At 38.5% G+C, this 22,832-nt stretch overlaps 3 protein-coding genes across 3 annotated transcripts in view; 1 reads left to right on the forward strand and 2 right to left on the reverse strand.

Moving 5' to 3' along the window:
- The first annotated feature begins 254 nt into the window (after window positions 1-254).
- EXOSC9 (exosome component 9) lies at window positions 255-11,921 on the forward strand. Its single transcript, XM_024745111.1, has 12 exons — window positions 255-402; window positions 737-831; window positions 1,545-1,664; window positions 1,781-1,883; window positions 2,808-2,945; window positions 4,838-4,920; window positions 6,150-6,282; window positions 7,907-7,995; window positions 8,595-8,741; window positions 9,705-9,886; window positions 11,488-11,566; window positions 11,777-11,921. The coding sequence occupies exons 1-12, from the start codon at window positions 337-339 to the stop codon at window positions 11,859-11,861; spliced, it is 1,320 nt and encodes a 439-aa protein (XP_024600879.1). The 5' UTR covers window positions 255-336; the 3' UTR covers window positions 11,862-11,921.
- A 376-nt stretch (window positions 11,922-12,297) lies between these two features.
- On the reverse strand, window positions 12,298-19,839 carry CCNA2 (cyclin A2). Its single transcript, XM_024745112.1, has 8 exons — window positions 17,728-19,839; window positions 16,695-16,938; window positions 15,341-15,453; window positions 14,915-15,138; window positions 14,071-14,278; window positions 13,536-13,649; window positions 12,976-13,109; window positions 12,298-12,618 (listed from the first exon to the last, which is right to left on the reverse strand). The coding sequence occupies exons 1-8, from the start codon at window positions 17,938-17,940 to the stop codon at window positions 12,570-12,572; spliced, it is 1,299 nt and encodes a 432-aa protein (XP_024600880.1). The 5' UTR covers window positions 17,941-19,839; the 3' UTR covers window positions 12,298-12,569.
- A 789-nt stretch (window positions 19,840-20,628) lies between these two features.
- Window positions 20,629-22,832, reverse strand: part of BBS7 (Bardet-Biedl syndrome 7) — a 38,811-nt gene continuing 36,607 nt past the window's right edge. The window contains exon 19 of the mRNA XM_024745214.1: window positions 20,629-21,137. Within this exon, the coding sequence (XP_024600982.1) occupies window positions 21,004-21,137 (134 nt within the window). The 3' untranslated portion in view covers window positions 20,629-21,003. The remainder of the gene's footprint in view (window positions 21,138-22,832) is intronic.

The raw sequence follows: 22,832 nt of genomic DNA on the forward strand, positions 1-22,832 counted from the left end.
CTAGAGTGAAGTGTGAGAGAGCTCAACTGATATTAATTTCTATCACTGGTGGTTATTTCGGGGTCCTTTTCTCCGCTAAACTTTATAATAAAAGAAACACCTTTCTATTCAGAATTTCGACTCCTTTTGCTTCTCCAGCCAGCTCCGGCTGGTCCAACTTTGCTTTGAGCCTGCGCACTAGCTGCCGTCTCTCAGCCTTTGCTTTCCCAGCTTCAGCTGACGAGCTTTGATGACGTTAATCTCCTGCGCCGAGGTACGAGCAGGGCGCGCGTGAAGAGGTGCAGGGTGTCTTCTCCCGACGTATTCCAGTACCTGTGCGTCCCCTGACCTGACAGTATGAAGGAGACGCCACTCTCAAACTGCGAGCGCCGTTTTCTACTCCGCGCCATCGAAGAGAAAAAGGTAAACCGGGAATTTGGCGCTGCGTGAGCGCTCGGGTAGCGCGGCGGCCCGCAACCTTCCGGCCTGGGCGCACAGACCTAGCTCTCGCAGGCCCCGGGAGCCCCTAGGGGAGCGGCCGGTGGGTTCCCCCAAGGCCCCAATATTTATTTGGCTCCCGTGGGGCCTTTTCAAGGCTCAGGTCACCCCAGGGACTGTCAGTGCTCGGGCACTTAGTTTCCACTCTCCTACGTGGAGTGGGTAGGATTACACTTACCTCCAAGTGCTTAGCCCAAGGACTGCCTAGCACAGAGTAATAAATATTTGTATTAGGAATAAAGGAATGTTGTGCTTACAGCGGCTGGATGGCAGACAAACCTATGATTATAGGAACATCAAGATCTCATTTGGAACAGATTATGGGTGCTGCATTGTGGAACTTGGAAAAACAAGGTAACAAAGTATTCAAATTAGGTATAAGCTCAATAGGGAGAAATTTAAAAGAACTTGATTGACCCAGTTTACAAAGCAGTTAAGTCTGGACAGTACTTTGTTTAGCTGCCCAGACTTTGGTTTTATAGTCACACTTTACATTTTTAATCATGAATATATTTTCTGTCACATAAGTATCACATAGTTCTTTCTGATCTCTGTGAATCATATATACAGCCAGCACTGATTGCACTGAATTTGTTCCTTGCATTTGTTGTCATTAAGTAGGGCCTACTTTCCTCCTTTTCCTGAGTGACATGAGAATTAGATTTTTAATATTCATTTGGAAGTTGTGAGGATACTAGTCAGATAATGTTGGTGAACCATGCCATAAGAAGATTCTTAGGACGTCTCAAGTTTGCATGCCATCTTGTATCACTAAATATTTGTTTTAGAAAAGAGAAGAAATGGTCATTGACTCAAAAATCTGTGGAATAGTAAATATTGTAATGAGCTTTTTCTTCCCTGTCATCTCTTTGGTTATGCCAATATGTGTTTTATTTCTGTATGTATTCTACTACTATACTTTGTAGGTAACTTCAACCTTTAATGATATATCATACTGAACATGTTATTACTCAACGTAGTGTAAGACTGAACATTTTTAGATTTCCTTTTTTTTTAATTAGAAAGGAAATACATTTAATTAACAGATTTGTACTTTATCTTTGCAGAGTTCTTGGACAGGTTTCCTGTGAACTTGTTTCTCCAAAACTCAATAGGGCAACAGAAGGTATTCTTTTTTTTAACCTTGAGCTCTCTCAGATGGCTGCCCCAGCTTTTGAACCTGGCAGGTATTTAAATCTTTTTCTTAAGCTGCTTTAGCCAGAGGAGAGCCTAACAGGGGTGAGCTATTGTTTTACTGTCTGGTGTTATATCTCATGACATTAGCCCATTCCTGTTTTCATAGGCAGTCAGATCTCTTGGTGAAGTTGAATCGCCTCTTGGAAAGATGTCTAAGAAATTCGAAGTGTATAGACACTGAATCTCTCTGTGTTGTTGCTGGTGAAAAGGTGGGGAATATGCCCAAAATTCTTAATCTTGGGATGAATATTGTTGATTCATGGATCTCTATATCTATACTTTCATTCTCAGAGCTTCAGTTAATTCAGTTTTATTCTAGTTCACTTCACTTCACATATTCCTGAATGCTACCCATAGAACTTTGTGTCATTTCTCTTTGGAGGGACAAAAAAATTGGTGAAAATAGCAACTTGGATTTGTATACAAATTTCTTATTCAAAGAACTTGTGGTTTTTCACATATTTTCATTTATTTTCTTATGTTATTTAAGTGAGTTGATAGAAGCAGGTAATGTTTTCCTTTTTTATGGATGAAGAGCTAAAGAACTGATTGAATCCTTCATTTGGATAGGTTTATTGACTTACACAGGGCTGCATAGTGAGTCATTGGTAGTCCGACATTGGAAATATTACTCTCAATATATTGTGCTATTTGATGATATTAGAACTTTATTCTTGATTAGGGTATTTTAAGTATCTTTTTGACTCCAAAGAAGTCACTTGGCCTTTCCACATTCTATACTTGAATATAATACTATTTGCATTACTTGTAAGGTTATCATAAATATTGTCAAGTAAAACCTAAGAGTTTGAGGTTTTTAAGTTAGGAGACACAATAAAAATATCATTAGGCTTGGAGTTAGGGGAATCTTAGTACTAAATGTAGTGCGGTTCTGTTTATTTACAGTATATATTTTACTGTTGTCAAATGACTCATAGAAAGGTAAGCTATTGGTATTTCAGGTGTTGGTCTGGCTTGACATTTTTCTAAATGTATTTTTATTGATACAATAGAAGGAGTAACTGCATGTTTTAACAGCAAGAGAAAATTTTGCACACAGTGTTACCTTTCCTTATAAATAACCTCTGGTTGTGACTATTTAGGATTTATTTTTGTTTTGAATTCACATTCAGGTTTGGCAAATACGCGTGGACCTACATTTGTTAAATCATGATGGAAACATTATTGATGCTGCCAGCATTGCTGCAATTGTAGCCTTATGTCACTTCCGAAGGCCTGATGTCTCTGTCCAAGGAGATGAAGTAACACTGGTAAGCTTCCATGATGTGAGCCAGGCTCCTTCTTATGAATGAATGAATATCCTTGCTGTGCAGACAGCTTGTTTCTAATGAAGTCTTGTTGTAAATGGCAATTAAGTATGTTGTAAAATTTGTTCACAAGGCAAAAAATATGGTCACAGTTACCTTTGAAATCTCTTAAATCTCCTGTATTAAAAGTTTTGTCAGTGAATGCATACCCTATCCTGGTTTTTTTAGAATAGAAATAGATGACTTCTTTGGATTGAGCATTAGATAAAGTGGTTGGTTTATGCTTAGGGGGCATGTGTGAAAAATCATAATTCTTAGTATTTTCACAGTGAGATGCTTGTTCTCACTGTGTGGCAAAAACCCATCAGAAACACCTGGAAAGACTGTTAAAACATCTTGCTAGTCTGCATCCTCAGAGTAGAATGGGGATAGGAAGTATGAGTCTGTACTTCTGACAGAGTTCCCAGGTGATATGATAGTGCTGGTATAAGGACCCCATTTTGAAAACTATGGACCTATACTATTTACATTGTCCTTTCTTTTGTGCAGAGTATGTCAATTTCAATTTATATAAATTACATGCTAGAATAATGAAAGTGCACTGTTGTGATAATTTGATTCCTGAAGTTATAAAAGGAAACATCAGATGCCCAAATTCTCTAAGATGTCATTCATGATGCTGTTTTTAGGAATTAGACTGGAGCAGACTCTTGAAAGACTTAGAGGTGTAGACAAAGTTTTATTAACAATAGAGACATGTTCCTTTAGAGAGGGGAGGTGGTATATGGAAGTAAAAATGAAAATATAGAGTGATGAGTAGACAAAAAAGACATTGATTTAAAAATACTGTAGAGATATTGCTGGTGGTAAAGTGTTACAGCCATGTTGGAAGAGTTTGGCAGTTTCTTAAAAAGTTAAGTGTAAACTTATACAGCCTAACAATTCTATATCTAAGAATGTCCTCAAGGAGAATGAACGTATACATTCACTCAAAGACTTTCATGTGAATGTTCATAGCAGCATTATTCATTACAGCCAAAAACTGAAAATTAGCCAAATGTTCATCAACTAGTGAATGGAAAAACAAAGTGTGGTGTATCCACGCAGTGGAATACTATTCAGCAGTAAAAAGGACCAAACTACCGGTGTGATGTATACTTCAAGGTGGATGAAACATGCTGAGTTGAAAGGAGGCAGATGCAAAAGACTGAAAATGGTTTGATTCCACTTACATGGAATGTCCAGAAAAGGCAGATTTATAGAGATAAAGTATTGATAGATCAGTGGTTGCTTTGGGCTGGGAGGAGTGGGAGTGATAATCAACTGCAAACAGGCTTAAGGGAATTTGGGGGAGTAATGAGAATTGTTTGGTTTGGTTTTGTTTTTTTGCGGTACGCGGGCCTCTCACTGTTGTGGCCTCTCCCGTTGCGGAGCACAGGCTCCGGACGCGCAGGCTCAGCGGCCATGGCTCACGGGCCCAGCCGCTCCGCGGCATGTGGGATCTTCCCGGACCAGGGCACAAACCCGTGTCCACTGCATCGGCAGGAGGACTCTCAACCACTGCGCCACCAGGGAAGCCCAATGAGAATGTTTTAAAAACTGAATTGTGGTGATAGTTACTTCACTGTATATTTACTAAAAAGTGAATTATTTACTAACAGTTAGTGAATTTTGTTATGTAAATTATACCTCAATAAAGCTTTTTGACAAATACATAAAGTTTTAAAGGAAGATGAATGGCAAAGTCAAACAGGTAGTTGCAAAAGAAGTTATTTAGGTACTCACTGAAGATTAAAGGGATTTCGGTTTTTATTTTAATATCTGATGTACAAGATGATTTTTTGTATGTTTATAAGTTAGTGACTGTAATTATTGAAACTTTTATTTTCAAACAGTATACACTTGAAGAACGTGATCCTGTACCATTGAGTATCCACCACATGCCCATTTGTGTCAGTTTTGCCTTCTTCCAGCAAGGGTAAGTCTCATCCTTGTCATGGTCTGAAATTATAAATCCGTAGGCAAATGAACAAACCCCTTGTTTAATATTAGAGCGCCTTATAGTTCTTTTATTTCTTTCTTAAGAGCATTACTTGACAAATGCTCAGAACTAAGAGCTTTCTCAGTAGAAGTGACAAATTCTCCTTTAATGAAGAGACTTCATGTTTTTCTTTTCATGGCATACTTACACGTTTATGAGTTTACCACAGCATGGTAGTGTATCTTTCCTAGAGGTGTACAGATGTTAGGCTCTAATATTGGAAAGTAGGCTGAGAATGACTGTGGATTAATGGAAGACGACTTTGGAATATATTTGAGGAGCATATTATATGGAATAGTTGTAGGATAGGAGCAGGTTACAAGGCGGAGTGGTTCACAAATGAGAAAAAAAATCTTGTTTTCCTTCAGCTCTCCAGCAGTTTCTTCACAACTCACTGCTAATTCCTCCTACAACAGAAAACCTGGAATCTTAGGTCCATGTAAGGTGCCTTTAAATGAAAGCTTGAGCCTTAAATCTCTTTAGAAACAAAGAGAGGTATAAATATTTTAGCAATTTTACGACTAAGAACTAGAGAAAAGCTTTCATCTTTCAGTCACTGTAGTAGAGAATTTTATTGGAGGGAAATAGACCAGCACTAGAATTATGACGTGAACCATATATGTACTTTTAGTAGCCACATTAAGAGGGTAAAAAGAAACAGGTAAAATTAATTTTGATATTTTATTTTACTTGATATATCTAAAATATTTTAATATATGATCAATATCTTAAAAATTATTCCTGAGATATTTTGCATTCTTTTATTTCTACTAAGTCTTTGAAATCCAGTATTTTATACTAATAGTACATCTTAGTTTGGACTAGCCACATTTCAAGGGCTCAGTAACCACATGTAATTAGAGGCTAACATTGGACAGTGTGGAAATAGGCAGTATTTTTTTGTAATGAGCCATTAGCATAACCTGGAAGAATTTCAAGCAGAACTTGGAAGAATTTCAAAGTACAGGATATTAGGGAAACTTTAAAATTAACCAAATTAACATAATTCTGTTGTCTCTTTTCAGATTAAAGTGACTCAAATTCATAGGCTCAGACCTACACTGTGTTGACCTTACTATAATCCTATTTTTAAAAATATCCATTAGCTTAAAATTGACAAGCACTCAGCATCAGATTTGTTCATGTCCATTTAACATTCATTTCAGAACATATTTATTGGTGGATCCCAATGAACGAGAGGAACGTGTAATGGATGGCTTGCTGGTGATTGCCATGAATAAGCATCGAGAGATTTGCACCATCCAATCCAGTGGTGGGATAATGCTGCTGAAAGATCAAGTCAGTGCTTTGATTTGATTAATGTTCCATTAAAAATAGGTCTCTTCTTTTTAGAAGCTTTTTCTTGTTTTTAAACTAAAATCCAACAGATATTTTCAATGATTGATTCTTGGATCTGTTAGAATCTGGTTTCAGTATTGTCTGTTGACTTGTGGCTACAAGGTACCCTCCTTCCTCCCTTGCTTCTCCCATGGATGGCCCTCCAGAGTCTACACCTCTAGATAGAGGAATACTTTTTTCCTTTCAGTGAGGAAAGAGATTTATATCCTTTCCCCTTCCCTTTCCTTCCCCTTCCCCTTCCCCGTGTTGGGTCTTCATTGCTGCGAGTGGGCTTTTCTCTAGTAGCAGTGAGCGGGGGCTGCTCTTCGTTGCCGTGGCTTCTCTTGTTGCGGAGCACAGGCTCTAGGTGCGCGGGCTTCAGTAGTTGTGGCACATGGGCTCTAGAGCGCAGGCTCAGTAGTTGTGGTGCATGGGCTCAGTTGCTCCGCGGTATGTGGGATCTCCCCGGAACTGGGATCCAACCTGTGTCCCCTGCACTGGCAGGCGGATTCTTAACCACTGTGCCACCAAGGAAGTCCCTATATCCCTATTTTTCTTTAAAGTGTCAGAAAGTAGAAATTATGTAAAAAGATAGTTTTACTTTTGGAATTTGGGTACAGTGAGCAGAAGTTCTCAAATCCAGCTACATATAAGATTCACATGGGGACTTTTAGAAAATAGATTGCCACATAGCACATAGTGCAGCTCGTCAGGAGCACAAAGACTACTTAATTGGAATTCCAGCTCTTCCTTACACTAACTGACCTTTGGCAGATGGTTTCATATTTTTGTGCTTCAATCTCTTTATCTGTAAAATAGTAAATAATCTTAATGTCAACACCTTCTGTTAGGAGAATATAGGGATAGATATGGATATATTGTACTGTATAGCATAAATTAAGTGTGCAGTAAATGTTAGTTTCTGTTATCATCATTGTCATTATTACCAGCATCATGACCACTGCCAGATCCCTATTTCCAGCGATTCTGATTCATTAGGTCCCTGAGGCCTGGGAATCTTCGCTTTATAAAAGCTTTCCGGGGGACACTGTGCAGCCCTGTCTTGAACAGAGCTATGGATCACTCACAGAAAGGAAGTTAGTGTATCTGTGGCCTCTTGAGTGGTATCTTCTACATTGTCATAGAAAAGTTTTTGGGTCAGTTCCTTTAACATTTAAAGATAGCTCTCACGGGCTTCCCTGGTGGCACAGTGGTTGAGAGTCCGCCTGCCGATGCAGGGGACACGGGTTCATGCCCCTGTCCGGGAGGATCCCACATGCCGCGGAGCGGCTGGGCCTGTGAGCCATGGCCGCTGAGCCTGCGCGTCCGGAGCCTGTGCTCTGCAACGGGAGAGGCCACAACAGTGAGAGGCCCGCGTACCACCAAAAAAAAATAATAAAAATAAATAAAAATAAAAATAGCTGTCACATCTTGCCTTAATTTGTGTTTACACTGTATTATTTTCATATTTTAAAAAAAGGCTTAAATTGCAAAGGTAGAAAAACTAATCTCATGTTTTTAGTTTTGTTAGAGAAAGCTACTTGATTTGTTGTCTTTAAATAACAGAGTTCACTTTTATAAATAGGTTTTGAGATGTAGTAAAATAGCTGGTGTGAAGGTAGCAGAAATTACAGAGCTAATACAGAAAGCTTTGGCGAACGACCAGAAAGTTAGGTAAGTTTGATTTTTTTAGAACTGAATGGTCCTGTTATAGATTTTTCTGTTGAGGATTTTTCTTGCACAAGCATAACTCTACAGTTCTTACACTCAGTCTTTCCTTATCTGTTCATCTCAGTTGAATATACTAAATGTTTTTTGAAAGTTGATTGAACTATTTATTGTATTCCAGTTTATACATCATCTGTATTAAAAAGCCACAGAATATTTTTCATTTAAAAAGTTAACATTTTCTTAGGAAAAAAAGAATCCAGTAGCTCATGTTAACAGAAAGAATACAAACTGGGGTTGATTCCCATCTCTTCTTACTGTGTGACATTAAGCAACAGCTATATCTCAGCACTTCAGTGTCTTCTGCTTTAAGTACATAACACATGCTTGACACATGGTTTAATAAATGGTTAATTATAGTAACTTTTTATTATCTCACTTGATAGGCATAATAAATTGGTGGGGTTAAGTTAGTCGAATAGTTTCTCATCCAATATTTCTCATGTATCAAAAGGATAAAATAGTTAACTTTTTTTTCCCTTCCTGTCTTCTCTCCCATCTCTCATTCCCCCTTCCCTCCCAACTCCCCAAAAAAACCCACACAGGAAAGAAGGTGGAAAGTTTGGCTTTGCAGAATCTATAGCAAATCAAAGGATCACAGCATTTAGAATGGAAAAGGCCCCTATTGATACCTCCGATGTAGAGGAGAAAGCAGAAGAAATCATCTCTGAAGCTGAACCTCCTTCAGAAGTGTATCTTTCCTGGGTGTTTTTGGTAAAAACAAGAAGATTCGTAACACTTTGGGTATTATTAGGGCTCTGTGAAGCGTGTGCATATGGAAATTTGTTTTCTGAAACACTGTACTTTGTTAGAAAAAAACATTTAAGATATGAGACAAGATAGTGATGAGTCATATTAAATTGATGGTGTAACATCTACCTTCTCTTCAGCTATCCTACCAAAACCAGAAAATTCTTTTATTTTAAGAAGCAATTTACAGCATTTCATTTTCCTTTGGAAAATTGTTCCCTAATCTCACTGGCATGGTCAGACACTATACATTATACACATTGTTCTTATTTTTTTTAATAAATTTATTTACTTATATATTTATTTTTGGCTGCATTGGGTCTTCGTTGCTGCACACGGGCTTTCTCTAGCTGTGGCAAGCAGGGGCTGCTCTCTGTTGTGGTGCTCGGGCTTCTCATTGCGGTGGCTTCTCTTGATGTGGAGCACGGGCTCTAGGCGCTCGGGCTTCAGTAACTGTGGCTCACGGGCTCTAGAGTGCAGGCTCAGCAGTTGTGGCGCACGGGCTTAGTTGCTCTGCAGCATGCGGGATCTTCCTGGACCAGGGCTCAAACCCATGTCCCCCTGCATTGGCAGGCGGATTCTTAACCACTGCGCCACCAGGGAAGTTCCCACATTGTCCTCGAAGTTCATTCATTCACCAGATTTATTACTGCAACTAAAATGTTCAGAGCAAGTGTGTCTCTTGATATTTCTCACCCCTTGTGTCCATAAAATCTTAACCTGAGTTATACACTATTTCTTCTTCACTGTCCAGCCATCCATAGTATAGCTATTAGTAAATTTTTTCCTAATAATTTGAGGCACACTTCAATCAATCTTAAAGGAAGAAAACTTTCATTCTAATCATTTTCAGCACTGCATCAAATAGCAGTATTTCTGTTATTCAGTTTTCTTAACTTGCTAAGTGTTTCGAAACCTGTGCTGTGGACTCCTGGAACCGCCCAAATTGGAGAGGGAATAGAAAACTCCTGGGGTGATCTTGAAGACTCTGAGAAGGAAGCCGAAGATGAAGGTGGCAGTGATGAAGCTATTATTCTTGATAGTATAAAAATGGACACGGGAGAAGTCTCTAATATTGGAAGCCAAGGTATGTGATACTTTATGGCTATATGTAATATATATATATATATATATATATATACACACACACATACATATATATCCCTATTTTAGTAATCTTATTTTTATATTAGCAGTTGGGGCTAAATATTTTATAATTTAAATTTCAACTAAACTGTTGAGGCTAACTGCAAGAATATGCTTATCTTTGAGGAATAGTGGTATTCTTTGGTATGTGAAGGGAGTGGCATTTTTTATTTTTAAGTTTTTTTTTTTCTGTTTTTGTATCTTATCCGGGCCAGTTTTAAGGGGATGAGTTTCTTAAAATCTCATTCCTGTGTGCTATTTTTTCTTTGTATAGTTTCTAGACTCAAACATAAAAAGGCAGTATCAACGTATATTAGAGTAGTGCCATCCGTAGAACTTTCTGCAGTGTTAGAAATGTTCAGTCTCTACACTGTCCAGCATAATAGCCACTAGCCACATGTAGCTACTGAGCAGTGAAATGTGGCTTGTGTGAAGAATTCTAAATTTTAATAAACAAGGAGGGATCTAGGAAGTAGGTTGGTGGAGAAATAAAGGATACAGCTATTAAATCTGGCTGAGAAAATAGTGAAGGTGATACTGTTTTGGTGTGTAATGCACATACCTGCCTGCCTTCAAGGAAGATCATTGCCTGTAAATACTACTGAGGACCTGCTGGGGTTTTTTGTAAGGCAAAAAAAAAAAAAATCCCCATTAATTGGGACCCTTATTCAGCTTTCCCAGTGGTTACTTCTATTTAGTATTATTCTTCCAGACCTCGTTCCATGTATTTACTATATATTTACACCAACATAAGCTGCTTAAACACAGGGACTATTTATTGATAGATGTTAACTTTTTTTTTTTTTAACTCCATATGCCTTTATATATTTGTGAAATTTTTCTAATGGGGAGAAAGTAATTGAAAACTCTATTTAAATATAAAGAATTAATGTAGTAAGTTTCATGGGGAAAATGGACAAAAGAACAGAAACAGACGTTTCTGTTCTTTTGCCCATTTTTTGTTTCTGTTCCTATTTGTATTTGCATTCCCAAATACAAACGGCCAGAAACACATTGACAAGGGTGTATAGGAAAATGGGTTAATATACTATTCTTGGAGTGTAAATTGAAACATTTCTGGAGGGATCTGGCAAAAATGTCTTTCAGAAGGTATATGCCTTCTGACCAAGGAATTCTGCTTCTAGGTATTTTTCCTTTTAGTGTTGTTTATAATAGGGAGAAATTTAAAATTTAGATCTTGAAAATTAACAAATTCAAGGAGTAGCACAAGGAATTCAGTTGGCATATTGACTTGTTTCCAAATTGGTTCTATAAGATGCTCTATGTGTGTGTGTATAGTGTGTGTGTGTGTGTGTGTGTGTATATATATATATATACACACACACACACACACACACGTATGTAGAATTATCCCCCTCATTTTAATTCTATTAAAGAAGCACACATAAGGTTTTTCAGAGCTCCAAGGAATAACCTCAGGGAAGGGAAGAACCAAATAGTAGATCTGTAAGCCTCCACCCAAAATGCTGCTTGGGCTCTCTATCTGAAACTTATATTCCTTTCTTAACATTTTCTTAAAAGATGCCCCTATAGTGCTCTCAGACAGTGAAGAAGAAGAAATGATCATTTTAGAACCAGATAAGAATCCGAAGAAAATAAGGTAACATATTTCTGGTTTATTTCAAATGTATACATATACTCAAGACTTTTTAGAAGCTTGCTCTCTGGGTTTCTTCAACCTGAGATTTATAGAATTAGGTCTGTAAAACTGCTTGGATGCCTTTCAAGGTTACAGTATTCTGTCATAGGTGGCAAAAGTAAGCTCCTAGTACTAATACTGTTAAAACTTGTTAATTTACTTTGTTCACAGAACACAGACCGTCAGTGCAACACAAGTAAAAGCACCAAGTAAAAAGCCAGTGAAAAAGAGAAAAAAGAAGAGAGCTGCTAATTAAAGTTCACATAGTTGTATATTTGTGTATATAACTATTAAAAAGGTATTTATTCAGTGCTAACAACCTTGGGTATTATTCACAAACCCATTACAGAATCTAGTTCTTTATACAGTTTTTACATTATGCTTTAAAATAAACGTCTGGAGGACTCTTTAAAACAGGTTTTAAATAACTGTCACTTTGGTAGGTCAAGTGTAGTAAAAGTTGATGAATGAAAAGCATTTTCATAGTGTGTACAGAGACCTGAAAGAGTCTTCTTAGATTATGCCCAAGTCAGACAGTTGGCCCAGTTCCTTAGGGAGGTGAATGTCATCACCTGTGTGTTGGAAGGAGAAGCCTTCCCTGTCCCCATGCTTTAATAAACCAAATTAATTTCTCTAAGTGAAATCCTGAAGTCAAATTTTTGCCTCAAATTAAATTTGACTTACAAACCAAATTTTCCAAATCAATTTATTTCTTATTATCCTGACAGCTGGCATCATTAATACTTTAACAAAAACCACTTAAAATTAGCCAAATATCTAAGATAGTTACATGTACAAAAGATATACAAATTAAAACCTTTAAAAAGTAATAGATACCATAATTTGTACTTGACCGTAACTTCCGTATTCAGAAATGATTGTAAAATTAAAACCTAAGATAAAATCTGTACACCATATACTTTGAGTGATTTACATCCTAGAAAACAAAGGCAGTCTTTCACTGTTACACATTTAGTGTCTCGGGTGGGTTGAGGAGAGAAACACCATGATACCTGTAAGCAGGGGAAAAAAAATCCATTTTTAGTAAACATTCATTGGGTGAAACAGATTATGGAATGAAACATATACTAGGAACTCACAAATGCTATTTCTGTCTACTTGAATTAATGGTTATAAAACCATAGTCTGGTCCCCAACACTTGCATGCATGCCCACCGTTCCTCTCCCCTCTTCTCCCTCAAATACAAGACAGAAGCTCAAAACACATGGCTGCTAAGAGAACAGTTGCTTAAGGAGGCTGTGCCTGACTTGTGAATCCCTTAAATAAAGTTAAAATGTCAAGGATCTCTGAACCGTACGATAGCCTGGAAAAGCAAGCTTCTTTGGTATCTACTGCTGTTAATTCTTACTTTGAATTTTTGTACTTTTCTCTTATTGACTGTTGTGCATGCCGCGGAGCTCTGAGGTAGGTCTGGTGAAGGTCCATGAGACAAGGCTTTAGGGTTTCCAGCGTATATCCAGTCTTTTGTACTAATGATTCAGGCTGCAGGAGGGAGGACGGAACCACTGAGTTTTGTTTTTAGTAACAGACACTGAATACAAGTTAGTAGTTGGCATTAGTTGGCTTGAGTTTTGTCCTAACACCTCCAACTAACATCTTCCTGTTTTCTCAAGCTCTTTTTGCTAACTTTGATCAATTTTTACTATTTTCCTTGCCAACAGCAAGTCTTATGGCCTGAATTCTTTAAGCACACCTTTCAAATCCAAGCATTAATAGTAACCAAGCTTTCTACCTGACAGATGCTATTAAACAGGTAAGACAAAATGCTTTCAACAGTGTACGTGGCTGAATAGCTCTTCCAGTTCAGTACATCCTGACAACTGTCAGTTGTATAGGACAGTTATTTAACCTATCTGGCACAAGCATTTACAGCACAAGGTGGATGTGTAAGGACGTCGTCATACATACCCAGCTTTGTCCCGTGACAGTGTAGAGTGCTAAATGAAAGGCTGCTGCGGCGGTCACTGATGGCAAATACTTTAGATATGGGTCAGCATCTATCAAACTTAACTCTCCCAAAAACTGGAATGAAAAAGTAAATATACTTTATGATCATAAGAGCTCTGGAATTCAAAACTCAAATCCTTACCTTCTGACCGAATATTTTACTATCTTTAAGACTGGCTCTGTAGCAACCATTGCCACATCTTTAAATATATTCACTATCATATTTTGCTTCATTCTCATCCTGTATTTTTCCTCCTTAATAGCTTTAAAAACAACTCTTCTGGCTACCATTTACCAAGACTTCCTCCTCATACCACTATTCCTAGTGCTTTCTCCATTTATGTTTTCTTTTGCCAATGGTAGGCTTTCTTTCATGCTGCAGCACTAACTTGTCCCCAGAATACTAAATCCCTTGACCAAGGCTGTATAATGAAACTAGAGCTTGCCCCGAATTGTGACCTTAGAATCTTCATTCAGCAAAATGAAAAGAACTTACCATTGCTAAACTTTCAACTTTGCAGTTTGCAGACTGCTGGTGCAGAAAGTACTGGGTAAGAAACTGATTTATTGTTGGTGCAGCTAAGTCAAAGGCAAGGACTTTCAAAACTAGGTGCTCCATTCTCAGAACTTGTTTCTTGGTATAAGTGTCATCTGTAATGTATACAAACTCTGCTACTTCTGGGGGGTATATTTCTTCAAACTTTCTACAATGAAAGAAGTTTTAAGTAATCAGTCCTTTTATAAGAAAAGCAAGCTTGTTTGTCCCAACTTGAAATCCCTTAAGCAGAATGAATGGAACGAATCCAAAACCAGTTGCCTGTTTGCACTGATACTTGACCATTTCTAGCCAAGACTAGGTAAATGCTAATTAAAAGCCCCAAATATTTCTCCCACTTCAGTCAAAGGAAGTAAGTGAGAGACTGACTTCCCAAGATGGGAACAATGCCAGAGTTCACCAAGTAACTGAAAATGTAGGAAATTTCCTTAGAAAAATAAATAATTTACATTTTAGTTTTCATGTCTTAATGGAGAAAAGATAAGATTTTGCTTATATACCAGAAAGTACTTTAAAGTAGAAGGAAGCACTCTGTAACCTAGTCCTGGTGTATTAAAATGTCGCCAATCTGTAGGTTCATTCAAGGTGCCCTGAAATCCAAATCTAGGAAAATTAATGTCCTAAATTTAAAAAGTTTCATCCACTCCACCATCCCTAAAGTAGTCGCTGACTCCCTGCCTTGTATAGTATGTTAAAATGTCATACTTTAAAAGATCACAATTTCTTCCCTACACAGGAAGATACTACTAATCACTTTTAACCCAACAAACCAAGTTGTACTTACGAGGCTAACAGCATAGCAGCAGTGCCCACAAGCTGAAGTTTTCCTCTCAACACAGACATCGATGAAAGAAACCTATCAATGTAGTTCACAGCCAAATGCAGGGTCTCATTCTGTAGTTTATATTCTTCTCCTACTTCAACTAACCAGTCCACGAGGATAGCCCTCATACTGTTAGTAATGTCTGGCTGTTTCTTCATGTAACCCACTTTAGGCTTACATTTAACCTGTTGAGAAGGTTACTTAGTATAGTGTTAAAACTGCAGTTAGATTATTCTACCATTAACAGATGCTGCCTATATGCTAGAAACTTAAGTATAGCATTAGAGTAATTCACTGGCAGTTAAAAAACTTAAAAACATTATCCTCTTAATTTCCTTTCACCACAGTGAACAAATAGTGTAAAAAGTAGATTCAGAGAGCCTTTACCTCCATTTCCCTAAGGTATGTGTGAATGTCCTCATGGTAGTCTGGTACTTCATTAACACTCACTGGCTTTTCATCTTCCAGTACAATTGACATATCCATAGTATGCGGTGACTCTAGGAGAATTCAAAAGTACAGTGAAGTTCACTTTTCATTTTCGACTTAATTTAAGAGCTAAAAGTGATTGCCCTTGTAAGGAGTCCCAAACTACCAATGTGTTTATTTCATCCAACTAAAAAGAGCTTGTTACGACAAAGTACATAGAAGATTTAACTCTGATTTTAGTGCCTATGTCCACTTAGTTTTGGAATGATTTTAATTAACAAGAAAAAGTACTGACAAACCATTAACAGGAAAATGAGTTAGAGGAGCAGGTATTGAAGTGTCTTCATCTCCCATGACAGGAGTACACTGGTTTTGCTAGGACAAAGTTAAAATCCAAGTTTGGAGATATCTAGGATTTGTCAAAAGACAGTTTGCAGACCCCGAAGTCTAACATTCAAAGCACAGTCCAGGCAATAACTAGAAGTAGGGCTAACAGGTGTGCTAAAGAGAAACTCAGATTTCTTATGGGCAGTTCAAACACATTAACACCAATATCAATGGGTGATTCTTTCTTGGTAAATTTAAATTATCTTTGAAGGCAAAAAATATCCATTATTCTTTTTACTTCAAGGTTTGAGTTTAAAATTTGTTGCAGATTTTAAATAAAAATACACCAATTATTTTGTTTCCATAGGACTTCGCTGCTATACCTCTCATCTACAGAACTAAAGCTGAGATTGAATTTAGTGAGCTGTCCAGTGACTCGATAGCCTGATGGTAAAGAAGCAGCACAAACTGTAGTCAGAGTTGTCTATAGCAGCTACTCTGACCCACAGGAGGACAATGTCCCTCTCTGGTATCAGACAACCACTCAGACTGATTTTACAGAAACAAAGTTTTAAAGGTGGAAGAGATGTTGGCTATCTCAGTATTTAAAGCTGCATTCTCAAATAGCACTCTATTTGAGAATGGTATGTACAAAGTGAGTCTTAACACAACTGAAATATATTCTCCCAATCAAGCAAACATTTCCAGGGTCAGATTAAAATAAGTCTGAGATCTAATGAAATTGATGTGATTAGAAGTGTACCAGGAGCACAGGATTAGGATCCTTTTGTAGGTCACTGGGTCTTGGATTAGCTGTGAGGCCTGAGATAAGTCACACCCTTTCTAAACTTGTTACATTAAACCTAACTCATAATGTAGTTAAGGATCAGGTAAGATCATGTTTTGAAAAGCAAAATTTCATTAATCCAGTCTATTCAATAATTATGATTACATTGATTTGATACAAATTTTTTTTAAAACTTACCAAAACTACCATCCATTGGGTAATCAAGAGGTGCCAGTGGTTTTCTCGGTCCTGGTAAAGTAACAGCTGAATTAAAAGCCAAGACATCTTCACTTTCTGGTTTTTTAGATTCAACTGGCCTCTTCTGAGTCTCTTCTTCTGCTTCATCCACATGGATGGTAAATGCAGGCTGTTGACTGTTTGCTTTCCAGGGAGGAACGGTGACATGCTCATCATTTATAGGAAGATCCTTAAGAGGTGCAACCTAAAAAATAAATAACCGGCTTTGAGCCTATTAAGTGGAATTTTGTTCTGCTTTCATCCCCTTATACTGCATTTACTCCCAATTACTCTATCAGGAAAATTAAACTTTAGGGGGGAAAATCCAGACAAGGAAATTTGAGTAGTCAGTTGGAGAAAGAAGGGATGTTCCAATTTGTCACAGGCATTCCTGCAAGGGTTTTAGGGTCAGATTAAGTGGAATTGGGCAAAACTAATCAAGGCCACGAGATGGGTGGAGTGGCAGGGCGAAAAATGCCAAATTTAGGAAAGATGGCAAAAAAGTGGTTTACCTCTTTCGCCCCAGGGTGGAGCAACAGAGCAAATTCGGTAAGATGGCGGAATTGACCAAAAGCAAAGTATTTTTTATACCCTTTCCTAAAGCAGAGGTAATCTCTTAACCATATGGGGAGGATGAAGGAAGTCCGAGCAGTGCCTGGGGCTTAAAAGCAGAGAGAAAGGCGTGGAGCCGGGCAAAGGCCATACTCATGTTGTAGGACTTGGTTTGACTTCGTTATCTATAGAAAAATACTCCCAATGGAGGAGAGCGGACAGCCAGCACAAACGCAGAGTGCTGGCAGGGAGAGTAATGGGAGAAACTAATGGGAGTAATGTGGCATCCTACACTCCAGAAAACCAGGGATCAAGGGACTCCAGATCCTGGCTTCCCGGGAAAAGGCCAGGGGATGCTTTCTCGCCACTCTCCTATGCCGGCTAAACCCATGCAAAACTCCCGCTCGGCCCACCCTCCTGCAGATACGGCTCACTGCTTTACCCGTCGCGTCTTAGGCCTCTGCTGCGGCGCTGGTCCCCGCGAGTTCCCGGCCTTCAGTACCGCCAGCCCAGCGCGGGTCCGGGACTGCTGGGTGGGCGCCGCCTTCTCGGGGTTGATGTTCTCCTGGTCCTCCTGGAGCGCCGTCTGCTGCAATGTTAACAGCGCCGAGCCTGCCTCGCGGGCCGCAGGCCCGGGCGCGGAGCTGCCCAACATCACTGCTCCCGGGGGCGCGGCGGGATCAGCCTGCGGCGCCAAGCAGCGTGCACTGCGTCCCGCCGATCAGCCTAGGTACACTCCAGCTGTACACGCCCGCCGCAGCTCGGGCCAGCCTACCCACCCGCTGGCCCGCTCGAGATCGTGTAGGACCGAGGAGGTTGCGAAAGGCGGAGGCAGGCACTGCCGGACGTGGAGGACCAAAGACGCCCCCGAAATGAAGCGAGCAGCCCGCCGGAGCGGCGGCTGTTCATGCAGTTCAAGTATCCCGCGACTATTGAAATGGACCAATGAAAAGGGCCGAGGCCCGTGACGTCACTCGGGGCGACGCGGTCGCAGGCGAGTGAAGGCGGCTGCGAAGGCAACCGAGCAGGGGCGGAGCGGGGCGAAGAGACGTCGAACGGCGGCAGGAGGAAGTACGCGCGCCCGGCGGGGAGGCGGGGCCTAAGTCTACTGTGACTTTAAATAGGGCCGCTAGGCGGTCCCTGTCTCGGGGTAAGGGCTGTCTCTAGGATAAACTGAATTAAACTTTAGCAATTAGTAGCGGGCCGCCCCGGCCTTCTGCCCTAGGACCTCCAGTTAGCTTGACTGACTAGTTTCTCAAGGTCTAAAATCTGATCCGGCCACATACTGGCCTGGTGGTCTTGTTCAAGTTATTCAGTGTCTCCAATTCTCAATTTTCCTATCTGTTAATTGGGAATGATATCTACGCGTTATACAGTTGTCGTTAGTATTAAATAACGTGCATAAATCATTTAACACGCTGCTTATGTAACTGATATAATATTGAAAGACTATAATGTCATCTTACTATTTAGGTGTTTCTTCACAGTCTTATGCTTTTTATTTTTCCTAATGAAGATGCAATTAATTTAAAGTGCCACCTTGAACTACTGTTGATATATGTAACAAACAGTAATGTACTACAAGAAATTCAACTAGACAGTCATTAATTTTTATCTCTTTTTTCTCCCCAAGGTGTGGCAGCCGACAAAAAGCTCGGAGTAAAATTCTAGTGACCTAGATATAATTATGTGTTCCATTTAGAAATGAAGGTTGTTTAAACATAGTAAAAGCAATATGACCTTATAAAAGTAAAACTCTCTTAGCAATATGTGCCTTTAACAAATTTTCACATTTAATATACAACAAGGCTTGCACATAACTAATAAATATAATGGTATATAATTAAGAAGCACTGTTGTTTTCCAACAAATTCATAAGTGTGCCCTTCTTGAAAACACACAGAATAGTTTATTTTCTATTGTAATCCTTATGCTATTTTAAACAACCTTTAAGTACAATATTCACCTGAATATGAATAAAATATGAATTAAGATTAATGACTTCCATAGCCTTAAAGTCATATTTCCCTCCATTTATGATAAAAAAGAAATCAGTGGATATTAGTGCAGGAAAATCTAAGAAGCTGTCACTATTTCGACACTATTCACATGTAGTATACTTGTATAGCCCTACTGGTTACAGCACATCAAGTTAAGATCCCCCCAATCTGTGCAAATTCTGCTGATTTCCCTGGCCAACTCAAGTATTTTACAAACTGAGCATGGGTCACAAAACATTACCAAGCAACAGCAAAATCAATTGTAAATCAATCTCAATTCCTTAAAAAAAATTTATGTTATTTCCCCTGGTTGACAACATACATAGTAACCAGAATGCAATCCAGGCACCAGAACTTGGGTTCCACCTTTACAAAATAATAGCACGTCCTCTTAAACACTTAACCTCACTGAGAATCAGTTTTCTTACATGATTTGACAAAATAATCAATATATGTTGTCAAGATCAAATGAGGAGGGACTTCCCTGGTGGCACAGTGGTTAGAATCCACCTGCCAATGCAGGGGACACGGGTTTGATCCCTGGTCCAGAAAGATCCCACATGCCGCAGAGCAACTAAGCCCCTGCGCCACAACTACTGAGCCTGCGCTCTAGAGCCGGTAAGCCACAACTACTGAAGCTTGCGTGCCTAGAGCCCATGCTCCGCAACAAGAGAAGCCACCACAATGAGAAGCCCTCTCACCGCAGTGAAGAGTAGCCCCGGCTCGCTGCAACTAGAGAAAGCCCGCACGCAGCAGTGAAGACCCAACACAGCAAAAAAATTATTAATTAATTAATTAAAAAAATAATAATTAGCCAAAAATAAAAGAAAAACAATCAAATGAGGTAACATACGTAAATACATTTTGAAAACTGTAAAGCAGTTTATACATACGTGTGTTAGCTTATTAAATATTTGAATATATTTTTATTTTCCAAATAATAGTTCTCGATTATTATAAACATAATTACTATAAAATAATTATTTTATACAATGATTATTATAAAACATCCACTTGAAAAAAATTCATTAAAATCCCTTATAATCATTCCACTTGTTTTAAAATGTCCTCCTCTCTCTCTCTCTGTCTCTCTCTGTCTCTCTCTGTCTCTCTTTTTCTCTCTTACTCCTCTTCCTCTTCCTCTTTCTCTGCTATGTGAGGACACAACAAGAAAGCAACCATCTGCAAGCCAAGAAGAGAGTTCTCACCAGAGCCCAACCATGCTGGCACCTTGACCCCAGACTTCCAGCCTCTAGAACTTACGCGGACCTCTCACTGCCGTGGCCTCTCCCGCTGCAGAGCGCAGGCTCCGGATGCGCAGGCCCAGTGGCCATGGCTCACGGGCCCAGCTGCTCCGTGGCACGTGGGACCCTCCTGGACCGGGGCACGAACCCGTGTGCCCTGCATCGGCAGGCGGACTCTCAACCACTGCGCCACCAGGGAAGCCCTGAATGCGGATCTTGATGTTTGAATATGTTTTAACCTTGCACGATGTCTATACTAACAATATATGGGTTGTTTGATAAATATTTTAAAAATTAAAAAAAAAAGTTCCATTTGTCAAAAAAAATAGAAGCATTACTAAAAAAAGTCATAACATATTTTTAGATAATATTTTAAAACGCACTTGAAATAAAAGTATATACAGTTAGCTTACAATTCTATTTTAACATTTTTCATTTAAACATACAACTTTGGAACTTTACCTTATTTATATTTCATGCAGCATCAAAGAAAGCAATCAATGCATTTTGGTCATAACTGTCCAGAATCTCCAGTAAAAGAGGCACTTTGGTTTTTACATTGGTGCCTTTGAATTTGAACTTATCTATGAAAAGATCGGTGATCATGCCTATAAAGAAAAAATGTTATTTTCTGTCATTGATTAATTCTATTAATGACACATTATTTAATGAAAGTAAGCGACTGCTTGAGAATCTATTTCTAAGCACCTGTAATTCCATTATTTGACATACAGAAATCTGAAAGGATTGATGCATTAAAAAATATTTGGGGGGGATTTTAAGGCACGTTTCAAAATATAAATCATTTGGCTAATAACCCTCTTAACAATTGGCTATAAGCTATTAATTCAGACAATCAACTGCTGGCCAGTTTTGAACTGCTATTGGTATATATAAAATTACAACAAGTGGGGTTTTTTTTTCCACCAGGCTGACCATTTTGACATAGTGTAGACATATTCTGTTCATAACAGCTTTATCTGAATTAAAATATCCCATCTATATGTTGACCATTCTTAGGATTTGACTTGACAGCAAATATTTCTAGTTTCAAAGATCTGGGCAAATTATTTCACCTTTGAGTTTTTGCATATATATAGTGGGAATAATTCAAGCTATCAACCTTTTATCCAAAACTCTTGATGCAAGATGTGTTTCAGAATTTTTCACATTTTAGGAAGATAATAAAAGGAATATACCATATATATGGCATAATACCCGTGGAAAGTGAGTGGCAGCATCTGATAACAAAACATAACATTTCTGCAACAAAATATATGAATATTCATACTAAGTGGAATAAAAAAACTATAAATAACCTCATATCAGTTTAAGTGAGGTTTTGTCATTAATTCAGATCAAGTCAGATTTATTGCCAAATGATTTATGAACAAAGTTTTTGATTTCAAAGCTCTCTGGACTGTGGAATTGGTGATAAGATATGGTGGTTCTGCACCACCCATCTTCTAAGTTGTAATGGGGATAAAAGATCATGTGTTTGCCACATAGTAAATGTTAAGATATTAGATATTATTGTTACCGTTTATGAGCAAGTCTCTGGGCATAAAATAAATTCATTAGGTAGATCTTAAGGATCAATATGGACTGATGATACCAACTGACTCTACAGAAGACTCGGCACAGTGCAAAAAGCTTGCATTTGGGGGCGAGGAGATTCTAATGAAGGCTTTGCCACCACCTACCTATGTGACAACACATTCTTAAGCTCAGATTTCAGTTTACAGATGTGAAAACCAGAGATAACACTATCTACCTTGCTGAGCTGTTGGAAGGATTAAATATCCCCCCTGATTATAAAGATGTTATAAATAAACAGGCGTGCTATGCACAATAGGTCTTACATAAAGATCACAAAAAATGTTTCCTTAAGCTGTTCCTTCCTTCCTCCCTCTTGCTCTTGCTTTTTCAATACAACTGTGAAACATTCACCTTCTCACCACCAAAGCAGAATGAGTTTTAAACATAAACTGACACAGCACATATATACCCCCATTAAATTTTGCATAAAAATATTAAATGCTGCATTTTGATATTTCAGAATAGCAATAAAAACTGAAAATTATTTGTGTGAAATATAGCCTAAATTGTAATGCTTCATAGGATACATTCATTTCACACTGGGTTTCTTCATATATATAGATTAGTTCATTGCATTAGACTTATTTCACTTCTTAATATTTATTTGTATTTTATCTAGTAAAAATATTAAACATTAAAACCAACTTGACAAAATAAATACATTGGGCAGTACATGGGTTGTTACTGGTTCATGACTGCTGTAA

The sequence above is a fragment of the Neophocaena asiaeorientalis genome, unplaced genomic scaffold (assembly GCF_003031525.2).
Source record: "Neophocaena asiaeorientalis asiaeorientalis breed wild unplaced genomic scaffold, Neophocaena_asiaeorientalis_V1.1 scaffold65, whole genome shotgun sequence".
Lineage (NCBI taxonomy): Eukaryota > Metazoa > Chordata > Mammalia > Artiodactyla > Phocoenidae > Neophocaena > Neophocaena asiaeorientalis.